Genomic DNA, 14,566 nt, shown 5'->3' with positions numbered 1-14,566 from the left:
AACAACTAAAATTGTAATAATAAATAAGATTAAATTTAAATAGAGAAGAACTAAATAAAAAGTTCATTTTTTTAAAAAAAATAGAAAATTCAAAATTGATTTTTTTTTAATTATATTATTTTTTTCAAAAATATATCATATCATTCTGGACAACAACAATTTCAAATATATCAATAATGACAATGATGGTTTCTGACTTTTAATTAATTATGAGTTTTTATTAAATTTTATGATTTTTGTTTAATTTTTTGATTATTTTACTAATTAAATAATATTTTAAATAATATTATTTAATAAGTAAAATAAACAAAAAAATAAAAAACTAGAAAATTAAACAAAAATCGTAAAATTTAATAAAAACTCATAAATTAAGTAAAATTAGAAAAAAATATAAAAAAATCAGAAAATTAATTAATATTTAGAAAATTAAAGTTCAAAAATAAATGAGATAAAACTAAAAAACATAAAAATAAAAAATCATATATTTCAAAAAAAATGAAAATTCAAACGTTTTGAAAAAGATTTTTTGTCATTTTTAACGATGATGTTGGAAACTATCATTGGAGATATGGCAATTATCGCCATTGTTAATGGTTATGTGAGAAACCATCATCGTCACTAGTGAATTTTGAATTTTGAATTTTCTATTTTCCTTTTTTAAAAAAATTTGTGAACTTTTTATTTAGTTGTTCTCTATTTAAAATTTAATTTTATTTATTATTAATTTTTAGTTATTCTATTTTATTAATACTTTAGAAAATAATTTTAAAATATTTATTTAATTTTCTAAAATTTTAATTTTTTTTAGTTTTTTCATTTTTGTAAATTTTATTAAAAGTTTCGATTTTTATTTATTTTTTGGATTTTTTATTTATTTATTTTGTTTATTTTATTAATTAAATAATTATTTTTGAAAAATTACCTGCTGAACCGGTCAACTTTTTTGATTTGGAGGTTTTTTATGATACAAATGTCACTTTGAAGGTTAAAAGTGTTAGTGAAAAAACTTCAGGGTTTAAAGTGCTAGTAAGTGACACTTTTGAGGGTTTTTTATGCGATTTTCCCGATAAATTATGGATCATCGATAATAATAGTTCTCTCAAAATCTTACTTTCTTTTTGAATTATACTTTCTCTTCTTTTCTGAAAGCAATTTAAAGTTTTTTCTTTTCTTTACCACAAATTCGACAATAAATAACAGTACCTCTCCCCATTACCAAAAAGATGTCCATAGACTATAAAAATTCTTATAAGTCTTCTCATCTTCTCTACACTAAAAGTCTCTCTCTATATATAGTCCCAAGCTTCTTCTCAAAATTTACCTCATAATTATTGTAATCAATGGCTTCAGTCTCTTCTTTACATCTTCTTTTTCTTTCACTTTTACATCTCCATTTCACTCTATCTACCGGGAACAACCATATCACCGACAGAAAATCCTTAAAAATCATTTCCGGCAGCGGTGGCGGTGTCATTCCACCACCGTCCCCGCAACTGAAACCTGAAGAATGCCCTCCTCCATTACCTCCTCCACCGCCGCCTCCTCTTCAAGAATGCCCTCCTCCATTACCTCCTCCACCGCCGCCTCCTCTTCAAGAATGCCCTCCTCCATTACCTCCTCCACCGCCGCCTCCTCTTCAAGAATGCCCTCCTCCATTACCTCCTCCACCGCCGCCTCCTCTTCAAGAATGCCCTCCTCCATTACCTCCTCCTCCACCGCCGCCTCCTCCACCACCACCTCCTCCACCGCCTACTTCATGCCCTCCTCCACCGCCGCCACCTTCTCCGCCGCCACTACCTCCTCCTCCTCCTCCTTCACCGCCTCCTTCATGGGCTCCTCCACCGCCGCCACCTCCTCCTCCGTCGGAGCCATCACGCTCACCGCCAAAACCGCCGCATCCACCGCCTATACCCCCGAAATCACCACCGCTGCCGCAACTAACTTTTGCGAGTCCACTACTAAAGAAAGTCTACCCAGTCCTCCAAGCTTTCAAGAAACTAGTCGAAGTGGATCCAAAGAACATTCTTGCTTCTTGGAGTGGCTCCGACATATGCGGCAAATACCGCGGACTCGAATGCGCGATATTCCCTGGAACAAAACATCAAGCAGTCGCCAGCGTCCAGTTTAACGGGTTTAACTTCTCCGGCACGAAACTTCGATTAGATAACTTCCTCGACAAGTTAGAAACAGTCACCATCTTTCACGCAAACTCCAACAACTTCTTAGGCTCTGTCCCTAAAGTCAGCAACTTGAATTACTTATACGAGCTTGACCTAAGCAACAACAAACTCACCGGAGACTTCCCAGCTTCTGTCCTAAAAGCCACGAATCTCACGTTTCTCGATCTCAGGTTCAATACTTTCTCAGGCTCTGTTCCTAGTCAGGTCTTTAATCTCGATCTCGACGTCTTGTTCATCAACAACAACAATCTTGTTCAGAAACTTCCACCCAATCTTGGGTCCATCACTGCTCTTTACCTCACATTCGCCAACAACAGGTTAGATTCCAGATTCAAACTATTCGATAAATTAAAGTAGCTAAGTAACTTTCTTCAACAGATTAATTTAAAGATTATTTTTTTGTGTCCCTGCCTATATTTAAAGCTGTTTAGTGTGTGAATTATTAAAGTAGCTAACTAGAGGTAAGACCCTACAAGGGCATCTTACCAATATAATAACAACTAGATCATGATCCGCGCGACCGCGCGGATTTTATTTTTTTATCTTTAACTTATACTCCCTCCGTTTCACAATAGATGAAGTTTTAGGAAGTTTGATGTTTCAAAATACATGATATTTTCAACTTTCAATGTTACTTTTTACTTTATTAAAAACTGTGTAACCAATCGTACTCAACAGTGTCTTTTGTAATTGGCTAAATAGTTTTAAATTTATATTTTAATCACACTTTTTAAAATAAATAACAAATTTCTTAATAATTGTGCATAGCCTAAAACTTCAACTATTTTGGAATAGAGGGAGTAATATATATTCTATAATAGTTGATACAATTTGGAATTTGTCTTTTTCACATAATGTGGTTTTATATAATTTTGAGTTTGTCTAAAACATATTGTATAAGAACAATGTTAAAACTGTTTTTTCTATTAATAATTTTTCATTGGTGTATTAGAAATATACAGTGAAACCTCTATAAATTAATAATGTTGGGACTATACCAAAACTATAATTTTTTATTAATTTATAGAGATTATTAATTTATCGAGATACTAATTGAACCAAAAACTCAATTTAAGACTATGAAATTATACTGATTTATAGAGATATTAATTTATAGATTATTAGTTTAAAGATGTTATACTGTAACTGTATAGTGAAAACACTAATATAATATCAACCAATACGATTTGGTTTTGACATTGTGCTTTTTGGGATTTTTTTCTAAAATTTTTGTGAATGTCCAATGATGAATACGTAGACAAGTACTTGTACACACATTTTAGTGGGAGAAAATGAATATTTTCTAACTTATTAAGTCAGATATAAGAAATACAAAAACTCTTGACATCGAGATTTTATGTATAGTAGAATAAACTTGGAGAAGAGGGTTTTCCATATTCATGATTTTTCAAGTCTGACAATTTGATTGTGAATATTTGATTGTAACCAAGATTTTAGGCATAGTAGACTCAACTTGGTGAAGAGGTTTTCCAACAATCGTTTTTTTTAAGTATAAATTGATGTTTATGTTATTTAAGTAAGAATATACGTTAGTATATTCTATTTAGTGTATATTCAAAGCAGACCTCGATTGTTTGAACATCTAAGAAAATGTATTCTGATATCTTTATTATTGAGTTTCAAAAGTTCTGTATCAAGCTATTTAAAATTTTAAGATTCATCAGTATTTGATTCCAAATAATTGTTTTTTAATTAAAGGGGTTTTGTGTTTAAGATAATTATAGTTTAATGATGGGAGGAAACATGTTCTTAAGTTATTTGGTTAAGACTTTTTCTTAGGTTCACCCCCTAGGGTGAACCTTTAGGTTCACCAACCAATAGGAATTAGTTATTTTAGATTGAGTATCTTTTGAAAAATGAAACAAAATAATTGTCAAGTTATATTATGTTTTAAAATAAAAAAGTAAAAATAAATAAAAGTAATAGTAATTGTATAAATGCATTTAAAAAAACTATATATAAATCTTAAGGTTTAGAATTTATCTAAATTTATAAGATTTAGAATTAAAAAATTCAGTGTTTTTATGATTTAGAGTTTGATATTTATAAATTAGAGTTTATGATTTATCCAAGGGTTTAGGGGTTACCCAAGGGTTTAGGGGTTAGGATTAGGGTTTAGGGTATAGTTTTTTGCTGGCGGATTTAAAATTATTTTTCAAAAATTCATGTTTTGTTAATTACTATTTTTATTTATTTTACATTTATTTTAAAAAACATAATGCAATTTGACAATTATTTTGTTTCCTTTTTTAAAAGATACTCAATTATTTTGAACCTAAAGGTTCACCCTAGGGAGTGAACCCAAGAATAACTCTTTGGTTAACTGAATCAATTGTTTAGGAAATAACCAGACCAAAATAGTCAAAATTGTATAATGACTGGCTAAAGATTCGTGTAAAAAGGATTCATGTAATATTTGTATCTTTTTGTCAACTTACTCAGTTTAAGTTTGTATAAGTTGATGACAAAAAAAAGGATTAGCGTAATATTTGTATTTTTTTGTCAACCTACTCGTGTAATATTTATATTTTTAATAACATGTGTAATATTTATTTTTGTTTCTATCTATTTATAGTTTTATTTTTAAGAACTTAGACTCGTGTTTATATTTATATTGGAGACATTTATTGTATTCATTTGACTATAATAAAGGAGAGGGATTATTATATTTTTACTATGATATAATATAAATATGATAATGTGAGTATACTCTAACGAAAAGAACAGATATTTTGTTTAATAGATGCATAGAATAGATCTTATAATGAAGTTAATTGATAGATAATTGATATTAAACTCTTTAAGGAAATATTTAAATGAAAGGTTAGACTAAGAATAATAATGTGATGTCCAATTTAAAAATCCACCTAGAAAAAGTTATAATGTTTCTGTTTTAATAAGATAGATGTTCGTAGGTAGTTTAGTTTTAAGTACCTAAATTGAAAATCAGAAAATTGTATAAACTAATGGAATCAGAATAAGTTTTCAAAGAGTTTTTTTTTGAATCTCTCACTTTCATACATTTCTATTATTTTATTTTATTTTATTAAAATCCATTGAAAGACCTTTAATGAAAATGCTCTTAAAACATTATTACTCTCTAGCTAGTTTCTGTAAAGAAAAAAATAACTAAAAGAGAGATGACTAAATCAAGAATCGTTTTTCAGTAAAGAAAAATGTATGACACTTTTTGGGAAGATTATATATATTTTTTCTTACAACAAAAGAGAAAGATTATATTTATATCTGCCTAAATTCTACAGGTTTAAATATATTATACATATTAAAACTATTTGTTCCATAACATAAGAATAAAATATATTTTTTTGGACAATAACATAAGAATAAAATATATTAATATAAAGTTGGGAAGAAACCACTACACGTTAATCATGCTCAAATAACTTTCTTTTTCTTTTGGTCCGATTCCAGGTTCATTGGTCCGATTCCCGACAGCATAGGCAACATCAAGTACCTACAAGAAGTCCTTTTCTTGAATAACCAGTTAACCGGATGCTTACCATATCAAATAGGCAAGCTAAACCAAGCCACTGTTTTCGATGTGGGATATAATAACCTAACCGGTCCTATACCATACTCTTTCGGTTGCTTAGACAAGATAGAACAAGTCAACTTAGCGAGAAACAAATTCTATGGAACCATACCAGAGATCTTATGCGAGATTTCTAGTCTCAAAAACCTCTCCCTCTCCAATAATTATTTCACCCAGGCCGGTCCGAAATGTAGGAAACTCATCAGGAGAAACATTCTCGACGTTCGTAAGAATTGTATACTTGATCTTCCAAACCAGAAAACGCCACTGGAATGTGCTAACTTCTTCATGCGGAAACAAACATGTCCAAATTCCAAATCCATGTTTCAGATCCCTTGTGATAAAAACCCAAACCAGGTCACACTGGATCAAGAACGACTGGAGGAGGAACAAGGTCAAACTTCTTCTCTGGTATCTTACGGGGCACTTAACCCGGACCGGATTCGGAACCTATAATCTCTTTTACGTATATTATGGATTATGGTGTGTTAAAAAAACTATTTATATAGCCAAGTGTTTGTAACACTTGCAGTTTCTAAATACTACAATATTGTAGAATAAATGCTTTTGCTGACTAGTTACGAATCATGGCTATATATCTGTTTCTTCTATAGTTTTTTCTGCAAATATATTTAAGCTTTAATAATCAACTAGATTTTGATCCGTGCTTTGGAAAGTACGGGATTCTTTTTTCCAGTTCGGTTCTGATTTTCAAGTGTTTAAGTTTAAGAGATATAAAATTCGTTCGATTATTTATGGTTTCGAGCTTAGATACTGCGATCTGGTTATTGTCAGTTATAGTTTCAGTTTAGTTTGGCATGTTATACAAATATAAAAGTCGATATAATATATATATTCATTGTTGCAAGATTTTTTTTAATTTTATGTTTGTTTCTGTTAGTTTGGTTATTATCAATTAATGTCTTAAAATTCTAAATATAAATAAATACTTTTATATATGTTTTTTAATTTGGAAAGTATAAAAATGATGATAAAATTATTTTTAATCATAAATAGCCTTAAATTTAGTTTATTTAATATTGGTCCCATAAAAAAAATGATTATACTCTTATATTTTTATATAGTTCTTGTTGTTGGAGTAGTAATAGATTAATCAATACTATTAAAATTGATTATAATAAGGAATATTCTAAGGATATACATCATTGGAGATACATGGAGTTACAAAAATCTATTGTATTTGGTTTTTGAGATCTATTTTGTTACAACAAATATTTTTGATAATCTTGTTATTATATCAAAAGAATCTATTGTAGTTTTACATATAAAATTTTGTTCAAGACATGTTATTTCGATAAACCAAATACAAACAAAGTTTTAAAAATGTATGATAGGTATTTTATAGTTATTAAAAATAATGTATGTCGTCGAGTAAAAAAATTAATTTAAATTATATTTAGTGATATAGAATAAAATGAACATCATATAAATGTTTAAGGGTTCACGGGGAAAAGAAAAAAAAATTCTGTAAACGTTAGCTCAGTTTGTGGTGAAAATAATATAAAACTGGATTGATTAAGTAGTATATTTGTTTTGTTAAAAGTCTGCTAATTGTATTGATAATAAAATTAGTAAATTAGATTTGGTTAACTTGCAGAAATCGTGGAACAAAATAAAGATTTTATTTAATATATTTAATAATTAATAGGTAATGACATTCATCTGTAAATATTTGCAAAGTCAAAAGAGTTGTCAAAAAAAAGTCTGCTGTTTTAATTGTATTGATGTACTTATAATTTAGTAAATTTACACATATCTCATTTAATATATAGTAAAAATTCTATAAATTAATACTTAAAGAATTGTAGTATTTCATTAATTTATCGAATTATTAATTAAAAATGTTATTGCTTAGATTCATATAGGACGTGAACAGAACAGACATCTTCCATATAGGAAAACCCTAATCCTACTGAATCTGTCTAATCCATCTGAATTTTGTTGAAAAACCGGTTTCAAAACTCCAAAAGAGATAATCTAAGCAAATCAATCCATTTATAAACTTAAAGATTTGTTCTCTTAGAGATAAAGAAAGCGAGCAAGATCGAGGATAGAAATATACTCACGATCAATTGGTATAACTTATAAGGCTTTAATTAAAGAGTTAATTTGCTGGAAATACCTAAAAGAAGTTAATATTAGGGATATACCATTTTTTTCTAAAATGGTAGAATACTGTAGCAAATTAATAATAGTTTTCCTATACTACCCTTTTTCACAAACAAATTACAATTTGACGGGGGAGAGAGATCTGCAGCGGAGGAGAAGAGAGCTGGAGAAGAGCTCGGGGTTGCGGGAGACGACGTCATGGCAGACGTGGAGGAGGCGGGAGACGACCTCATGCTAGGCGATATGTGAAGCTGCATCCTTTTTTTGTTACCCAATTCTCCAAATCCCTAATTCTTGCTATCAATCTAAATCTCCAACCCCAAAAAGGGAGCTTTTGTTGTCAGTGATTTTTGCCGGCGGGAGACAAGAACTCGGGGCGGGAGAAGGTGGAGACACTCGGCGGTGGAGGTGAGAGAAGAAGAAGGTGGAGGAGAACAGAGAGGGGAGACGGAGGAGCGGAGGGAGCTTGGCGTCGAGGAGGCGGATCACTTGTGGGAGAGGAGCTCGGGGGCGGAGTTGGGCGTAGTGGAGGGAGCGGAGGTGGCGACTGAGACGGCGGAGGGAGAGCTATGGTGACGCGCGGGGGTGGGAAGGGACGTGCTGAAGGAGCCATGGACGGTGGTCGGAGTTGAGTTTTCGGGGCTCTGGGGGTGGGTGTTGGTGGTGGTCATGGACCAGAAGGGATACTGATGGTGAAGAAGGGGTGGGTGTTGGTGGTGGGTGAGAAGAAGTTTAACACAGGAGATGGAGATGTCGTTAGGGAGAGAGAGAGTATTAGGGGTAACACAGACATTAAAAAAATATACAGTGTATACATATTGATTTTGGTATATCCTTAATTATGCATAAAGTTGTGTGTATGGAATGCAATTTCTCTTAATTAAACAGGGTTGATTAAATCAAAAAGAGAGAACAGAAAATGAAATCCGTAAAACAGAAAATTAAATCTAACAAAAGAGCAAAAATCCGTAAAACAGAAAATCTAAATCTAAAATGGGGTGGCTACCTGGCTATAGTAGTTTAGTGAGAAGTGAGAGTGTTTAGAGAGAGTGTGTTCACTAAATTATTATCAGAAACAAATCAACAATCCATTTACTTCGGTACTTTTGTCATTTTCGTTACATTTAAAAATAAAATAGAGATGTGTTACAAAAAAAAATAAAAAAAAATAAAAAAAAAATAAAATAGAGATAAATACAAAAATATGTGTCCAGTATCAATGCTACGTGTTCGTGCTACGTGTTCGTAGTTCGTACGGAAATAAACAGCATAGATTTCATCCGTTTTAAATGAATTTTAATATGACAACCCAGATAAGGTAACTCGCCAACCACTCTTCTCACTACATTTACACTTTTTTTAGATTTCATTTCACATATCCAAAAAAGATCAAAAAAAAAAAATGGAATCTGATCTCGTCTCCGAGCATCCTCCCTTCATCAGAATCTACAAAGACGGTCGCGTCGAGCGTCTCACCGGCACCGAAATCATCCCAACGTCACTAGACGAGACCAACGACGTCGTTTCCAAAGACGTCGTGTACTCACCTGACCACAACCTCTCCGTCCGCCTCTTCCTCCCTCGCAAATCCACCGCCACCGCATGCACCACCAAAAACAAGCTCCCTCTCCTCATCTACATCCACGGCGGAGCCTGGATCATCGAGTCCCCTTTCTCTCCCACCTACCACAACTACGTAACCGACGTCGTCAGATCGGCTAACTGCCTCGCCGCGTCTATCCAGTACCGCCGCGCGCCGGAGCATCCGGTTCCGGCGGCGTACGAGGACTCGTGGTCCGCCGTTCGGTGGATCTTCTCGCATTCCGACGGACGCGGTCCCGAGGAGTGGATCAACGACCACGCCGACTTCGGTAGAGTTTTCGTCGCCGGAGATAGCGCCGGAGCCAACATGACTCACCACATGGCGATGAGAGCCGGCGAGGAGAAGCAGCTCGATCGTCCCAAGATCATCAAAGGTAGGGGTGTCAAAATGGGTCAAATGGGTCAACCCAACCCATGATCCAAATGGATTTATTATTAATGGGTCATGGGTCAATCCAACCCATTTAATAAATGGATTGGGTTGATCCATGACCAATTAAATTAAATGGGTCAGATGGATTAATGGATGACCCATGAACCCAACATCTTTATAAAGAATCATTTTTAAGTCAAGACCAAATTGATCGAATTGAGACATAAGTTAAGACCAAGTTGATCGAATTGAAAATTTTATTTTTCCGGTTTTTGAGGAAAATTGCGTTTTTCTGGTTTCGGCAGAAAATTACGCTTTTCCGATTTTGGCAAAAAAATAGGTTTTCCGGTTTTGGCGGGAAATTGCATTTTTCCGGTTTTTGCAGAAAATTACATTTTCCGGTTTTGCGGGAAATTGCATTTTTGGATCTTGGCGGGAAATTGCATTTTTACGGTTTTGGCGAGAAATTGCGTTTTTCCGGTTTTGCCAGGAAATTACGTTTTCCGGTTTTGGCGGGAAATTGCGTTTTTCGATTTTGACGGGAAATTGCGTTTTCCGGTTTTGGCGGGAAATTGCATTTTCCAGTTTTGACAGGAAATCACGTTTTTCGGTTTTGGCGGAAAATCGTGTTTTCCGGTTTTGACGGGAAATCGCATTTTCTGATTTTTGCGGGAAATTGCGTTTTCCGATTTTGATGGAAAATTTCCTTTTCCGGTTTTGGCGGGAAATTGTGTTTTCCGGTTTTGGCGGGAAATTGCGTTTTTCCGAATTTGACGGGAAATTGCGTTTTCCGGTTTTGGCGGGAAATTGTGTTTTCCAGTTTTTGCAGAAAATTGCGTTTTTCCGATTTTTATGGGAAATTGTGTTATCCGGTTTTGGTAAGAAATTGCGTTTTCCGGTTTTGGCGGGAAATTGTGTTTGTCGGTTTCGGCAGGAAATTGGGTTTTTTCCGATTTTGACGGGAAATTGTGTTTTCCGATTTTGACGGGAAATTGCGTTTTCCGGTTTTGGCGGGAAATTGCGTTATTCTAGTTTTGATGGGAAATTCCGTTTTCCGGTTTTGGCGGGGAATTTTTTTTTTCCGGGTTTGGCGGGAAATTGTGTTTTTCCGGTTTTGGCGAGAAATTTCGTTTTCCGGTTTTGGAGGGAAATTGCGTTTTTCCGATTTTTGGCTGGAAATTGTTTTTTTACGATTTTGATGAAAAATTGCATTTTCGATTTTGGCGGGAAATTAAAATTTTCCGATTTTTGTGGGAAAATGTGTTTTTGTGGGAAAATGTGTTTTTGTGATTTTGGCCATTTTTTTAATTAAAAATTAAATGGGTCAGAGTTGACCCAACCCAATAGATCCATTTAACTTGTTAACCCATTAACTTGTTGACCCATTAACCTATTAACCTATTAACTTGTTAACCCATCAACCCATTGGATCAAAAATAAACAATTCATTTGGGTTAATGAGTCAATTTGGGTTGGATCAACCCATGGGTCATGACCCATTTTGACACCCCTAATCAAAGGTATCGCGGTTGTTCATCCGGCTTTCTGGGGGACGGAGCCTGTCGACGAGCACGACGTGCAAGACAGGGAGGTGAGAAGAGGAGTCGGTGAGCTCTGGGCGAAGGTGGCGAGCCCGAACAGTGTCGACGGAGCGGATGATCCGCTGTTTAACGTGGTTGGATCCGACTCGGATCTTTCCGGGTTAGGATGCGAGAAGGTTTTGGTCGCGGTGGCGGGGAAAGATGTCTTTGTGCGGCAGGGTTTGGGGTACGCGGCGAAGCTGAAGAGGAGTGGGTGGGGAGGGGATGTGGAGGTTGTTGAGGAAGCAGAGGAGGGACACGTGTTTCATCTCCAGAACCCTAGTTCTGAGAAGGCTTCTAAGTTCTTGGAGAGATTTGTCAAGTTTATAACCACTGGTTGACCAACCAATGTTCTTGTTGATGATAATTACATGTTGAGGATATTTGATTTGGCTAAAGTCATTATGCTTGCAAGAAATAAAAATCCATAGATTTTGTTGATCCATTTCATGTGTTCCGACCGAACATAAAGTACATTGTTACCGACACTAAGCAAGTACATTGTTCCATAGAAAAGCCTGTTTTTTTTACTAGATCATTCCTTGGCCTTGGCCTTTACGTTTCTTTCATCTTGGATCTTGGTAAGCTCCTTCATCACTCTCTTCAATCCATTAAAGAACTGATAAAGCAACAATCCTCATTTAATAATGTATCAGAAGAATTACAAACGCAAGATCCTTTGTTCTTGAGCCACACCGTTCAGAGAATAGATTCTTTCGACTCACACTCACACACAATCAAACTGCATAAGCTAATGAACAATTCAACTCAATTTATACAGACTCAGACTCAGACTCTGACTCGGCTTCTTCTTCTTCGTTAGCTAGTTCCACCTCAGCCTCTTTTTCCAAATTTGCTTTTCCCCATCTCCTCATGATTCTTGTCAGATGGTGGTATCTACCAGTCAGGGATAAACAAGACAGACTACAGAAATTTTCATTTTCACACTTAAAGACCAAGGTGTATATGCAACGAAGTCTACATTTTTTACACTCTGGTCTTGTGTTGCCATTGTTATATCCAATATAAACATTTTGCCCAATACTTTTGATGATATGGTTTGGCTTCATGTAGTACACATCCTTTCCCAATAGACATCTAATGTGAACAGTGACACAACAAGAGTCACATGTGTAAAACCACTTGGTTGCATCTAGTATCCCTTCACAGATCTCACACCAATATTTGACATCTGAGGTCTCTTCTTCTCCGTAGCAAAGAGTGAGTGGATGCTTATCGTGCTTGTAGTGAGCCACGCAAGGCAAAGTAGCGCAATGAAGACACAAAAAAGATTCACACTGAATACATTCTAGGTACTCACCACGGCCGCCTCCAAGACACTCGAAACCCATGCATTTACCACTGGTGAAATTGAAGAAGAGAGGGTGATCGCGTGGATGGCAGCCATGGATTGAAGGATCAGGAAGCGAGGCGCATCTCACATCTAGCTGAAACTCGCAATCCTTTTCGCTGCATCTGTAGATGAAGCCACAACAATGACGAGTACAACCATCACACGGGAAGAAACCGTCTCTGTAGTAGTACTTCCTTTCAAGGTTGAGCGGGTGTTTGTGTACTGGATGGTGTTTTCTCCGAGGAAGGGATGCACATGTTTCATGCAGGACAAACTCGCACTTTATACAACTATAGAAGCGATCCGAAACTGTCATGGGAAGGGTGCAGGCTTCGCAAAACTTGTTTTCACCATTCCGACGAATCTTTAGATGGTGATGATCATGGCTGAAGTGTTGTATCGTCTCTTCATCGATCCACGAAAAGGGCTCGAGTATCTCTTCTTCTTCTTCAGGAACTCCTTCAAGATCTTTCCCATCCCACACTTTTTTCTTTGTTGCACACTTGGAATGGACGGCGTAGGGACATCCCTTGTTGCAAGAGTATGATCCGTAGTTGACGTCAACAGTTTTGCGGCAAACTCCACAAGATAGCTGACGAGAAGGTACGATGGAGGAAGTGTGAGAGAGACGGTGCGGGTGACGGGTAATTTTAATGACACGAGGTAAGTAAATACATGTTCTATGGACCATGTAGTTACAAAGCAGACAAGAGTAAACATGATCGGAAAAGGGAGTGTCTAGAGAGAAGCCACAAGCATCACAGGGCAAAGGGATCTGTCTAGGGAAAAGGGTGAGAGTGTGTTCATGGCTTTTACGGTTTTCAATAGCAAGAGGTGGCCAAATGTACGCGCAACTCATGTGAATGCTGAAATTGCAGGTAGAGCAATGATAGTATGCCATTCCAAACTCTTCTGGTCCAAGATTTTTCCGACAATAATTGCAATTAACAATATGGTCTTCATATGATCCAGAGCTTTCTTCAGACGAATCAGAGTCGTCTGAGTCAGTGGATGAATCAGGCCAGTCAATGGGGATTCTAGAGCTTTGAAAATCAGGATCTGAGAAGATGAGGGTGAGAGGGTGGAGGAGATGAAAAGGGTGTTTGATTTCGGGGGGAAACAAGTGACAACCTCTGTGAAATTCCAAATCACAAGTAGCACAATAGTAATAGTACCTTCTATTCTCCAAGTGTTGTTGGCCTTCGCAGCTGAAGCACACCGAGAGTGGTGGATCAAATCTTCGGCAAAGGTTGTGAGGATTTTCTGGATCTGACAAACGACATATGGGTTTAGAAACAGGAATTATTTTGCTTAGTTCCATTGATTTTTACCGGAGAGTAGCAACCGCTTGTTTCAAACTATATATTTTAAGACCAACAACCTAACTAGCTTAAAACAAACATGTTTTTAATGTGAAAAATCTCTCGTGAAGAAAAAAGGAAAAAAAAAAAGTGAAATTCTCATGACCGACACAATGTTCCCTTCTGTTTTTGCCTCTATTTTGTTGGGCTAAAGTATTAAAGTTGTCTTGTCTATAGTATTGCTATATGTAACTAAACTTTGATAGCATTTTCAAAACGGGATATTTTTTTCCATAAATTTTGTTAATATAAATTATAATTGCATTTTCAATTTATAAGTTTATATATTTATTTGAATTTGTGTCTTTTTCAGAATTTGAATTTGTGTATATTATTTATTTTAATTAAGCTTCGATTTTTTTCTGACAAATATCATAATGACTATCTATATAGATTTTTTTATTTTAAATAA

General features: G+C 35.1%; 3 protein-coding genes across 4 annotated transcripts; 2 read left to right on the top strand and 1 right to left on the bottom strand.

Annotated features, from left to right (window-relative positions):
• Positions 1 to 1,249: 1,249 nt before the first annotated feature.
• On the top strand, positions 1,250 to 6,365 carry LOC108838548 (uncharacterized protein At4g06744). 2 transcript variants are annotated; one of them, XM_056986408.1, is made up of 3 exons: positions 1,251 to 1,614; positions 1,705 to 2,497; positions 5,634 to 6,365. In XM_056986408.1, the coding sequence occupies exons 1-3, from the start codon at positions 1,341 to 1,343 to the stop codon at positions 6,208 to 6,210; spliced, it is 1,644 nt and encodes a 547-aa protein (XP_056842388.1). In that variant the 5' UTR covers positions 1,251 to 1,340; the 3' UTR covers positions 6,211 to 6,365. The 2 variants fall into 2 exon arrangements, with proteins under 2 accessions (XP_018466972.2, XP_056842388.1); XM_018611470.2 differs by having other exon boundaries at positions 1,250 to 2,497.
• Positions 6,366 to 9,196: 2,831 nt separating this feature from the next.
• On the top strand, positions 9,197 to 11,882 carry LOC108836424 (probable carboxylesterase 5). The gene is made up of 2 exons (XM_057011403.1): positions 9,197 to 9,860; positions 11,380 to 11,882. The coding sequence occupies exons 1-2, from the start codon at positions 9,287 to 9,289 to the stop codon at positions 11,778 to 11,780; spliced, it is 975 nt and encodes a 324-aa protein (XP_056867383.1). The 5' UTR covers positions 9,197 to 9,286; the 3' UTR covers positions 11,781 to 11,882.
• A 180-nt stretch (positions 11,883 to 12,062) lies between these two features.
• On the bottom strand, positions 12,063 to 14,170 carry LOC108836423 (uncharacterized). The gene has a single exon (XM_057011402.1). The coding sequence runs from the start codon at positions 14,112 to 14,114 to the stop codon at positions 12,213 to 12,215; it is 1,902 nt and encodes a 633-aa protein (XP_056867382.1). The 5' UTR covers positions 14,115 to 14,170; the 3' UTR covers positions 12,063 to 12,212.
• Positions 14,171 to 14,566: the final 396 nt, after the last annotated feature.

This window comes from Raphanus sativus, chromosome 5, assembly GCF_000801105.2.
Source record: "Raphanus sativus cultivar WK10039 chromosome 5, ASM80110v3, whole genome shotgun sequence".
NCBI classification, from domain to species: Eukaryota; Viridiplantae; Streptophyta; class Magnoliopsida; order Brassicales; family Brassicaceae; genus Raphanus; species Raphanus sativus.
The sequence above is the reverse complement of the archived record's forward strand: the minus strand, read 5'-3'. Positions and strand labels throughout refer to the sequence as shown.

Excerpts from the sequence above, each read along its gene's own strand:
- LOC108838548 (XM_018611470.2), top strand. The coding sequence starts at position 1,341 with ATGGCTTCAGTCTCTTCTTTACATCTTCTTTTTCTTTCACTTTTACAT. Across the intron at positions 2,498-5,633 it reads CTCACATTCGCCAACAACAG|GTTCATTGGTCCGATTCCCG; the intron begins GTTAGATTCCAG and ends GTCCGATTCCAG.
- LOC108836424 (XM_057011403.1), top strand. The coding sequence starts at position 9,287 with ATGGAATCTGATCTCGTCTCCGAGCATCCTCCCTTCATCAGAATCTAC. Across the intron at positions 9,861-11,379 it reads TCGTCCCAAGATCATCAAAG|GTATCGCGGTTGTTCATCCG; the intron begins GTAGGGGTGTCA and ends CCCTAATCAAAG.
- LOC108836423 (XM_057011402.1), bottom strand. The coding sequence starts at position 14,114 with ATGGAACTAAGCAAAATAATTCCTGTTTCTAAACCCATATGTCGTTTG.